Source organism: Labrus bergylta, chromosome 21 (genome assembly GCF_963930695.1).
Source record: "Labrus bergylta chromosome 21, fLabBer1.1, whole genome shotgun sequence".
Lineage (NCBI taxonomy): Eukaryota > Metazoa > Chordata > Actinopteri > Labriformes > Labridae > Labrus > Labrus bergylta.
Genome location: NC_089215.1, coordinates 18,920,552 through 18,932,890, shown reverse-complemented (window position 1 = coordinate 18,932,890; position 12,339 = coordinate 18,920,552). Strand labels below are relative to the sequence as shown.

General features: G+C 41.1%; 1 protein-coding gene across 3 annotated transcripts in view; it reads left to right on the top strand.

Moving 5' to 3' along the window:
* The first annotated feature begins 759 nt into the window (after positions 1-759).
* mapk8b (mitogen-activated protein kinase 8b) overlaps positions 760-12,339 on the top strand; it is a 32,176-nt gene continuing 20,596 nt past the window's right edge. For 2 of the 3 annotated variants that reach the window (XM_065949264.1, XM_065949265.1), the window contains exons 1-3: positions 760-1,069; positions 9,978-10,153; positions 11,141-11,270. In XM_065949264.1, coding sequence (XP_065805336.1) covers positions 10,032-10,153; positions 11,141-11,270 — 252 coding nt within the window. In that variant the 5' untranslated portion in view covers positions 760-1,069; positions 9,978-10,031. The remainder of the gene's footprint in view (positions 1,070-9,977; positions 10,154-11,140; positions 11,271-12,339) is intronic. The other variant, XM_065949266.1, reaches the window with a different exon arrangement.

The following is a 12,339-nucleotide window of genomic DNA, read 5'->3' as shown; positions in this document are numbered from 1 at the left end:
AGTTCAGAATAGTGTTGTTTATTTCAAATAGGCCTACTTAAGTGGACACTGAAGTTTTCTAATATCTTAATTAGGTTGCATTATCAAAGATAAATCTGGTGATAAGGTCAAGAAAATCACGTAAAAAGTTAAATTAAATTATTTTCACCAACGATTTAAGATAAATAAAATCAGAAAAAAGCCAAAGACACACAGATAGAGAGAAACATATTGTAGCAAACGGAAAGTTTCTGACTAAAAGGTAGTAATATAGCCTAAATTATAGCAAAAATAATGACAAAGAAACCCCCAAAATAATAGGCTGCTATCACATGACTAGTTGTTGTATTCATGGTTGTAGCAAAACGGTTAAATACAGTTAACAGAAGTTGAACATTATAAACTTTACAGCCTATTTTACTATCCTAATGTTATATTAACTTAAAGATATAGGCTAATAAGGGTAGCCCTGAAGAACAACTACATGGTCTTAAACTCTAATCAGCTACTTCTGTTTTACCAGCTAAAGGAATAAACCTTATGCTGCCTAACATGCTAACTATGTGGCTAAATTGTTGTGTAACTTTTCCATGAACGCCTATGTAATTATGTATACTGAATATATTTATAGTATGTAGTTTAATGTATTTTTAATCACATAAATATGTCTGAAATAGATCTTCTATGTCTTCAGTATGTATGTTTCTAGTACCATATCAAAACGTTGCGAAATCGTCACTTCCGCTTCCCTGGAGTGTCTGCCGGGGACGCGCAGGCGGTCTTGAACGCTCCCCTGCTCCTCATTGTGCAGCCGAGGAAACATCGCAAGGTTTCGACGACGTTGGTATGAAATGGCAGAAACTGCTTGTGTCACGGAAGCACAAAGATTAGACTACGTAGAAGCTACAGATGTATTTTGTGATGACCCTGGCCTGCTAGTGTGAGGGAAACGAGAGTGTAGCTGCTGGAAAAGAAAGGATTAAAGAGCTGTTTTCTCTCTAAAAAAACCCCCCCCACACCGTCCGGGTTGAGTCTCCGGGAGGCAGAAACAGCGACTGCGGGTCGACACTGTTGGATTAACCGGAGAGGGGTGAGCTCCACATATGGATTTTATTTATTCCTGTGAGACATGTTTGACGTGTTACTGTCAGTCGTTGGGGGATGGGAAATGACAAATTTGGGTTAGACATGTTACTGTAAATAGGTGTTGCTCTAATGTACATGGTGACCACCACAGCAGGCAGGACAGGTCTGGCCTAACTGGTGAAGGCAACCAGACTGAGTGGCTACACTGGGAAGCACACTACTGTCACCTCTCCAAGTACTGCTACACACACATTAGCACTGCTTGTACTGTATCCTGGGTGGTGTTGCCAGTCATGACACTAGTTAAACTTTGAAATGAAACGCTGTGACCTCCAGTGTGTAGCCACCTAAGGACGATAATGTCTACAGTGTAAACAGAAATCACGCATTGAAGCCTTTGAATACACCCCATGCTAATGTTTACTGCTTTGGTATTATCATTAATATTCATTTCTAATAGCTTGAAACAAGGACAAGCTTAATACATACCCTGTGAACCGAGCACAGGAGGGTGCACACTTTTGTTTGCACACTGTTGTAGCATCAATAAAAATGTTATAACAAGACAAAAGTATAGGGAAGATCACTATGTGGTGTTATGCAAAGCTGAAGTGTGATTGTGTTTCGTTTTCCTGTTATTTATGTAAAGGCCTCACTGACCTACCAGTTCAGACTTGAATGCAAACATTCTTTCTTGGCAATTGCACAATGTTGCAGTGTGATTTTTTTTGTTTTGTTTCATTGATCAGATTTGTTTGCAAGTATCAGATTATATGTGTACACTGAAGCAGGCATGCTAATCAGGCTAGGGGATAACATCAGCAGTTTTGTGGTACATCAAATTGTCAATTTTAATGAAATTAATAATGTAAGGGAAGTTCCCATTAGTACCTGAAGTCATATGTGGGTTGTGCATCTGACACACTGCAATGCACATTGCTTGAAAGGCTTCCTGAACAACTTGCCAAGAGACCAGCGGTGGTCAGACACGAGCCCCAAGAAATCCGATTCCTGCACCAAAAGTGAAAGGTGGCCTGCAGAGATCGTAATATGACTGCTGGTTTACTCATGATACAACCACTTTAAAATCTGGAGGCCTCTTTGAGTTAGAGCGGCAGATTTGTGTGAAAATTGAGTTGTGAATAAATCATTTTCCTTTTTTTAAATAGTCTTAATACGTTTAGCCATTTGATGGTTGTTAAATTGAGTGCATTATTTGTTTTTTTGTCTTAAGGGGGCAGTAATATATACTTATCACACATTTGTATTTCTCCATCGTCATATTGTCATTGCAAAATGAAACAATCCGAAGGCAATAGGCAGTTTTTCTCATGTCATGATGCAAGTCTCATAACATCCATGAACAGACCGAAAAGTAGCATGTGCTTGTCCCGTGTTTACCCGGCAGAAAGGGACGACCTCTGACACAAACACAACAATATACCGCGGCTCAAACACCCAGGGTTGAGGGCAAAGGCAGGTTCTTTGAGCGAATCCATCGAGGGGCAGAGCAGAGATCATCATCAGTTAAAATCCTCCGTTTAAAGGCCCTGACGCACACCTAGTTGGCCTTTTTTTTTTTTTGGCCGATTTCACATGTTGGATAGGCGTGAGCCGTCGCGGTTGGGGGGGTAGGAATCTCTCTGATTGGCTGTTCAGGTAAGCGAAACAGGAGAGCCAGTGCACGAAAAGAAATATGGAAGCGCTACTTCTATTCTTTTTGGGATAACAATTACAGACTACCGCCGCCTGCTGGTATGGACCGTTATTGCCTCTCACGCATGTGCAGAAAGTATGTGGTTGTTGGCCGTCGGCTGTAGTCTTTTCGGTGTGTTCTAGTGCAACTTTTTGGCCAAAACAAAAGGCATTGTGCGCCGGGGTCACAGGGGGCCTTGGTCGCCACTAGTTCTTTGCTGCCTGCTTGGTGTGTCAGGCCCTTTAAGGTGTTGCCTGTCTGCACCATTTATTTTGTTAGAACCTAGATCACCAGTGTTGGTGGGGTGTTTAAAAAAAAAAAAAAAAAGCCATTACTAGTAATAGAAATTGTGTTTCTCTGAACACCTTGCTGTTTTCTGCAGAGGATGTTGGTTTGAGGAACTAAGGCTTTGTTAAAAAGAGTCTTGTCATTGTTGGCCTTCACTGTTGTCTTCTTCGATAACATGAAAACAGTATAACATGACTTTAAAAAACGCATTGTGTGGCCAAACGGGGCTCAAGTGGACTAAGTACGTGCCAAACCACCGATGTGATCTCAACTCTACGTTTTCAAGCATTATTCTTGTCCAATTTTCTTATTTAGCACATTTTCTTTTGTGATCATTGGAAATCTTTTGTACCTTTTTTTTTTTTAAAGATGTTTTTTGGGGCATTTTAGTCTTTATTGGATAAAACAGCTGAAGAGATACAGGATATGTTGGGAGGGAAGAGTGGGGGATGACATGCAGCATAGGGGCGATGTTGGATTTGAACCCTCGACCACTGCGACAAGGATTATAGCCTTCGTTCATGGGGCACGCAACATAACCGCTAGGCTTTTCGGCACCCCATCGGTGGATATCTTTAACATCATCAAGTCTTTAATGAGTGGATCAAATGTATTCCATATTATTAGATATGTCTGCATGATTCCTGCTTAAGCTTGTGAATTGCTCTTTGCACTACCCACTTTCAGTATCTTAATAAATGCCCTCTTTAATGACGAGGGCATTGGTTAGGATTGGCTAGATTAAAGCTTGAAGCTTGAGTTATAAATGTCCCTTTAGACAATCAGGAGAGAAATGTGCTTCAGTGCCTTTATTTACCCAAACTTGGCACTGATTCTGCCCTCATGGCTCTTGTCAGCAGCCATTACTGCTGGATGTGAGCAGTTCAAAGATAAAATCCAACTCTGCCAAATTGCCAGCGGTCTCAGTCTGGGCTGCATAGATAACACAAACCTCGATCTATTTGTAAGAGTCCGGACAGTAAAGTCACGATGTCCAGAGTGACCAGGAGCTGACCTGATATCCACTCAGAGACAGATCGACACCCCACAGAGAGACACGGTGTGACGGACAGCTGTGAGGCAGAGGGGCTGTGTGAATCTGGACCGGCCTGCCAAAGAGAATGGCTGTTTACCTGTACCTAAGACATACCTGTCAATCTATGACACAGCAATCTGTAATGCTCTGCCTGGTTGTTAGAGACATCATTCCCTGACAGCCTGTGATTTAAAATGGATGGTCAAAAATGTGTCAGCTGTGGTTCTTATGAAACCTCCGATGATGCTTGAAGTGTTGTTATGTTACAGCAGAGCATTACTGTAAGTTGAACATTAGATCTGAATGACCTTGGGCCCCCAAATGTGGGACATGGTGAGATGAAGAATGTAACATTGTAGCTGTAGTTTTGTTTGATCTACAATATCTGACCCTACTTGATTACAAACCAGCTTCTACTTGCATACTCGTTTATTTGGGGATAGGACACAGATGTATAATAGTGCTTTCACACTTGCAGGAAACTCCTGAAAAACTCTGAACGCAAACAGCCGGATTGTCTCCTGCCAGCTGCCTAGTATTTTTTTACGCAGCAAGTCCGAGCGAGCTGATGTGAGAATGCAGCAGGATATTATCCGGAGAATTCACCTCGAGCCAATGGCGGGGGTGTGCGCGGGGGGGGGGGGGGTGACGTTTATATACTGTGACGGCTGCACGGTGTATACATGCGACCACTACCCGTGCTCATAATTAAACGACTGCATTATGTTTTCTGTTCTTCAGTACGTTGTCCTCCGCTCTTTTGTTGATAGTTTGATTCCGTTGAACTACACATAGCATTGATGTAAAGGCAAATATTCTCATTATAGCGTCCTATAGCAGACTCTGTTTCTTCGTCCACTACTTCCAAGCCATTTTTTTTTACATTTTGTCTTACCTGGGGAGACCCCCTGCCCCTCCCCTCCCCTCCCCTCCCCTCCTGTCTGACAGGGATATACTCCCGCTGTGAGGAGCATATATGAACAGCCAGGCCAGGAGAATATCCGGGGCAGTCCTTCTGACATAATCTAGATATTTTCAGGAGTGCATATGTGAAAACGGTTTAAATCACACAAAGGTGATGACATCCCCACCCCTATCTTTGCATGCTGCCATAGATCCTCACAGTCTGAAGTTCTCTCCTCCTAAAGACAGAACAGCACATATGTCACACACCTCATACTGAAGCCTAACATGAGCTTACACATATTTTATATTCTCCAGCTTCCTTCCTGTAGCTTATAGAACTTGACATGAGTACACACCTTCTTTCCAATGTGGCCTATATTTGATTTATTTTTCTGAAAAGCATGCTGGAGTAAGTGGCTTACATGTTATTTCTGGTTCCTTTGAAGCCAGGTCGTGCTTGCAAATGAAGATGACATTTTCACTTCTGTGGGGATCAGTATAAAGTATGACATGTGGCTGCCTATAGGTCTGCACTAAACAAGGAAAACCTGCAGGGTTTTGGCATGATTGTGTTAGACTTAAGTTAAAAGAAGTTCAAATGTGGAACACTTTGCACATCAACACTGAGTGAATGGTAAAAGTGCTCCAATAAAAGCCATCTGAACAATCTGTTCAGTTTCTGAGTTGTGATAAGGGCTGAACAGTTCATTGCATTTCACGATAATATCGTGATATGATCAAATTAGATTTTCTAACCACAAAGGCTGCGATTACGCTCATGGTCACGTGGCATGGAAAGTGAGAGTAGAGCCGCCGGCTAAAAGCGGAAGCAACAACTTGGCAGTCAAGTCAACACTTTGACCTGTTGAACAATGGCCCCAGGGTTGACAGAACCTGGCACTGTGCACACTTTAGTATCTAAGGTCTGTTGTGTGGAACTATTTAGGATTTTTAAAAAAAGGAAGAGGCTGCACAGCGTCATGTATTGTGCAGAAAACTGCCTTGGTAACGTTGCTACCTCACACTGACCTGTATCGGCCTTTAAAAAAAAAAAAACACACCACAAAACATGTATGATAGTTGAATTGCCAAGATGTTGTCAAGTAAGCCTGAAACAACCTGCCAGGGATCACTGGCTATAATGTTTGAAAACATCACTCCATGAATGAAGTTTAAAATAACTCGGACATGAACAGGGTTCATAGGGTAAGATATGATGCCTCTGAGCACGGTGACCATCATCACAGACGCAGAAAAATATGATAACGACAGAAGAAGGAAATTCACATTGAATTCACTGAATAACAACATCGCAACTCGATTCGACTTGATGAATATATTACATGTGACAAACAGCATACAAGCTTTGACCCCACTTTTCAGTCCTTCTAGTGCTTGTCGTGCTGTCAAATGAAGACTTTTACATTGTGCACAAATTCTTCATTGTGTCTTGAACTGTTATTTGAAGAAGCCGAAAATTTTAGATTCATGAGCGAGTTAAAATTGTACCCATCCAATAAGCCTCGGAATGAATCGGCAGAATATGTTGTTCTTTCTCACCTCCTCATTATTCGCTCTCCGTCCTCCACTAACACACGAGCTAACAACCAAATTGACCCCAACTACTCTAAGGGCAGCTGATGACCAGCTGGGGCGTCATCTGATTGGCCCGAATGCTGCGAATTGCAAGCACTCGTCGTATCCATCTGATGTCTGATGCTGAATGTGAATGCCAGGCACCTGTGCTTAAACTGACTTTTTTCTACTCAAAGATAGGATTCAGACTTTTGTGTTGCAGCCCTTCTTCAGAATTCAGGCTTGACTTAATCTTTGCCTCCTAATGCTGTAAAATAAAACCATCCTTCTAGATATTTCAAGTAGTTCCAAAGCTGAAGCACCGAACACCTTCAAAGAGCTGAGAATATAATATAGCTTCATTATTGCAGATAGGGGAGTAACCTAGCAACACAGTGTGTCTTAAAGGTACAGTCCACAATTAAAACTGTTACACAGGTAGCTTTAAAAACATCAGGCACTGTGCATTTAAATATATTACCAGTATTTTGTATAAGCTACTTCTAGTGTGAGTGTTGACTCTTTTACTGTAGCGTCACATTCTGAAGTGCTTATTAGACAGAGTCACAGAAATATAGTTGTATTGCAGCTCTGGCATTATATAATTTTTCATAATTTTACCTTGACCCAAACAGTGGCATCTGCTGTGTGATTTCAAACAGCGTTACAGTGTTGCAGAAAAAAAACAAAAAAGGTGCAGATGTGTTAACAAGAGCCTCTCATGCATACACTGTTCCGTCCTGTTGACTCCACTGTTTACACAGGTGACTTTTTTTTTTTTTTTTTCAGTCTCTGTTGTGCCTCTTTCTACTATCTCTGATTCCCAGCTCAGTAGCGATACAATTTCGTTCCACGATCATGCCTCCGTAACTTTGACAGGGCGGCGAGGGAAAACGGAGGCATCACATGGGGATGAATAGTAGTGTACATGAACCAGTTAATTTTGTGACTGTGCAAGGTGATACATGCCATGTTAGGGATGATGTTGAATATATCAGCTTATGAAACGGCAGCAGGAGGTAGCGCAACAGTCTTTACCTCCTGCTGCCGTGTGTCATATTTATTTTTCTGTTTCTGCATCTACAAGGGTATATGCTCAAGTGCTTGACCTTTATGACAAACGTTTTGCAGTTTCTCTCTTGATGCACGATAAAAGCACAGAACTTCACTGAGTTCTCTAAACCTTTTATTCATCCCTGTACGTCTGCACTGCATGGTTCAGCTCCCTGTCTGCAGCTGAGGCAGAGGAGAGACAAAGAAGAGTAGAAGCGGAAAGGATGAAACAGTGTAGGAGAGGAGGAGGCAGGAGGGTTAAACAAGCAGAGTTCAATGTAAAGACTTTTATTTTCTGGCATCCTGTTGTTAGTTTCCAGACACTTTTAGAATTTGATTTGATTTGCTGTCTATCGAAAAAAAAAAGAAAAGTCTTCTCCCCTTTGAGTGCAGGGATTGAGAGTTAAGTTGAATTTGCCCTTATCCGTGCCACTGGCCCAGGAACATTACTTTCTATTCCCGAGCAAAACTACTTTTATCTTTTCTATACTCAACCAACTTGTCCACATGTGTCGGCATTGATCGAAAGATTTGGCAAAAGACTACATTTTCTGTCCTATCCAACTCCATAACTCTCGCCTGTGTGGCTGGACTTTTCTCTCCCTTTTAGTATTTCAAGGAGGTGCAAGTTTAACGCCACATATCTTACACGCAGCCCTGTGATTGACAGTCCAGGATGTACCCTGCCTCTCGCCCAGTGACAGCTGGGAATCCCCCCTGTGACCCCGAACAGGACAAAAAAGCAGTATATATAATGGATGGATAGATCTCACATGAACGTTATCATTGCCTTTTTGATAACTTTTTTTTTAATTTTTGTGTGCTCTCGTCTTTGGAGTCATGTGTTCCTAGAAAGTTACCGTAGCTGCCGTAAAGCCGTTTTTGTTGCCGTAATCCAGCTTGCTGCGCCCATTATGAGTTAATGGAATAAGGCTGAAGTCGCAGCTGGAATAGAGTTACACATCTGTGTGCTGTTTAATTATTTTATTCCTAAATATATTCAGTTAGGCAAATCCAGAAAACTCAGATACACATGTTGCGCTAATTAAATTGAACTATTTGTTGCTTATGACAGCGTACGTGCGAGACTGCGCGAGTAATCAAATGTTACTCGGGTAATAATGTCAACAAGTACCCGGGTAATGGTACCCATACCTAACAACAGTAAAGCAGTCGTTGGCGTTTGCCTTTCAACTATGGTACACATGCTCAGAAGCTCATGAAACATCGACGCTGTAGTAATTCAAGAAATGATCAAGAATCAATGACAAAACGCCAGTATCACAGGCTGACTAAACGTTGTTTAGTCAATTATGTGTCACTGTTTTATTTTTATTTTTTAGGCGTTATTTTAACTCACCCAGTCGGTCAGTGGACATGCAGTTAGCTGCCCTGGAATATTTCACTCATGCCTCCAGGCCAGTGGGCCAGTTATAATGTCAAGTCAAGATTTCTTTATTGTCATTTCAACCAAATACAAGTACGCAGTTAATCTTCCTCAAGGAATTTGATGTCATATAAGAGGTAGATTTAAAAAAAAATATGAGGTTGCTCATCGCAGAGAAGGTAGCTAATTGATCCTTGGATAGGATTTAATTGCACTGGTTGAAGTCTTGATTTGGTTTCTACTCTATCTCTTTGTCTGAACTTGACAAAAGCTCATCTCAGATTTGACTGCAGCCTTAACAATAGAAGAGAAAGAATAATGGAGGAAAGGAGTGAAGATTGATAGAACAGCGCTAAGAATAAGAAGACAAGTGCAGCGGAGAGGCAAGCATGAAGGAGGGCAGGCTGATGGATACTGAAGGGGGGCATGGGGGGTGTGGGGGGGTTATCTGTTGTTTCATAATTCCAGAGGTCAGTTCATTGTCCAGGGAACGTACAGCTATCATGACAAAAGCTGACCTTCTCAGTACAATGTTCCAAATTTCACTAATGATCCGTCGTCTTCAGAGCCGGTATGAAGCCCAGCTTCCTCTGTGGCTCTCGCTGCTTGCTTGCTTCAGTGCCTGGACCTTTGGGTTTTATATCAGACTCATTACCATTGATAAACCTCACTCAAGGATAAAAGCATGACTTTGTTGACTTGCACATACCAAATCGTGTTCAATCAAGGTTTTTCATGAGGTTGAAGCAACATCAATAGATTGTATTTGCACCGTTGTAAATAGAGAAAATGGACTATCTCCTTTTTTAAAGTTTCAAAGCATTTAATAAAAGAATCTGATTCTTGTTTTGGAAATTCCAGGCTTCCTGGTTTAATATGACTGTGGTGGATGCTGGGAGAGAAAGTATGACATGTAATGCTGAAGATGGGAGTTAAAAACAATGACCTCTTTTCCTCTTCACAAACTGCAGGTCTTGAGAGGAGAGCTCATCTTGGATGCCACAGCGCAGGTCCAAGGCTTCACCATGAACCGGAACAAGCGTGAAAAGGAGTACTACAGTATAGATGTAGGAGATTCAACTTTTATGGTTTTAAAGCGCTACCAGAACCTCAGACCCATCGGATCAGGAGCACAGGGAATAGTCTGGTAAGAAAGAATAAAAAATACTGTCTTGACTTTTGAACTATTAGTGTGACAGAAATACTAAAGACACGTTCACTTATCAACCTAATCAGCCTTTGATATAGTATTCAATTTCATCTAATGTTGTTTTCTTTAGTGGATGTTGTTTGCTATGCATCAATGACAATGGCTGAAGGTCACTCATGTAGGTCCCATGATAAGAACTTAGCCATCTCCAGGTTTACTCGGCTCCATTGGATTTGGTAGATACATCCTGAAAATGATTAAATTAAGTTTCTGTGAATTCATTCTTGTTCAATTAAAAAAGGTGGGGGTGAATATTCGTCTCACAAACCTGCAAAAGAATCTTCAATTAATTGTTTTTAGAGTCCTCATCTTTTATTTCTTAGACTCATAGAATTAAGAAATACATCTCAAAGTGTTTCCCTAGTGAGTCATTTGTTTTTGTTTTATTTCTAAATTCCGACCTCTCAGTCAACCGAAGTTCTGTTATTGTTTTTGCATTTCATAATGAAAGCAAAAACAATAATGGGTATGAATCAATGATGATAGCTGCAGATATCTTCTTCCCACTCAGATCCTGTCAGGTGATTAGATTGAATCTACTGATGCAACTTTTAGTTCTCGGCAGCCATTGGCTCTGAACGTTGCTGACATCAGGCGGGCTCATGTGTCCATGAACGGCTTTTATACATGTGGAAATTTCTTTGAGTAAGGAAATTTCCTTTTTTGTACGCCATCTTTCAGTAAGGAAGCAGCGCACATGAAGCCCCTGTTCTTTACTTATTTTTCTAAACTGCCCTTATATGTGTTGATATAGCACAACCTGAACTTTCATCACATCTTCAGCATTCATCAAACCATTAGAAAAGATGCAAATAGTTATAGAGTCAGCGTGTTGTCATCAGAGATGGGCTACATGTTCTTTGTTGTTCGTATGCTTCTTGAAATATATTAGTGAGTAATGTTTCTTTTTCATTTTCTCTCCAGCTCAGCGTATGATCACAACTTTGAAAGGAATGTTGCCATCAAGAAACTGAGCCGACCATTTCAGAATCAAACTCACGCGAAGCGGGCCTACAGAGAACTGGTGCTCATGAAATGTGTCAACCACAAGAACGTAAGAGCTTTGACTTTTTCTCTTGTTTTTTTTTTTTAAAACATGTTTACCAAAGAGAGTGGTACATTTTGAGCTGTGACATCTGATTGGCCCTTTTATGTTGAAGTGTGCTTCCTTTTGATACAGACCTACAGCTTTAGAAGTCAAAAGTAATGTGATGAATAGACATGTGGCAGCAATGAACACTTCACAGAAATAACAGAAGTTACTAGAGCCCGGCCGATATGGGATTATCGGGTGCGATATCAGTACCAATATTAGGGAGCGAAAAAAATGTATTCCGATATATTGGCCGTTATCTCTCTTTGATCTGTCTATGATCTGTAGAGAGTGATAATGGTTGTTACATAAAACTGATCCGATCTAATGTCAATATTGGGTCTGATATTGACGTAATTCACGTATCGGATATTGAACCGATCATGTCACTGATCAAGGAAGATCTTTAAACATTCTCAGCTCGCACAGTCACAAGTTCAGACAAGTGTCCACAAACCGTCTCCATGGCGACGTTCAGACGAGATGGAACAGCTCTTTCGATATGATCAAAAGTACACTTCAAGTTTAAAACATTTAATTTGAAAACCTCAAAGGTGTTGATGCTTCCTGTTTGTGAAGTCAGCGCAATGCAATGCCAGGTTTACTTAAGCTTTGTGTAGCTTTACACATAGTACCAACAATGATAACACTATACCACTATCACACATATCAGAATCTTTTCGGAACAGTGGATCGGTGCATCTCTATCCATAAAGCAAACTCTGCTGCTGAAAAAGAACTGCTAGTGTAATACAATGAAACCTAAATGAATGCTTTTCAACTCGTAAATAAATCTAGAACTATCTGCTATCAAATTAGCCGATACCGATAGTCACTTGAAGTGCTGATATATCAGCTGATATATTATCGGCTGGGTGATTAATCGGCCTTTAGAAGGTTAAATGAGGGTGTTTCCTGTTATTATTCATTAATGATGCTCTGGCTCCAGCTGCTGTCCCTGCTGCTGGTTCAGAGAGATGGGCGATGATGACGTCATTCATTACGAATCCTTCATTCCCCCCCCCCCCCC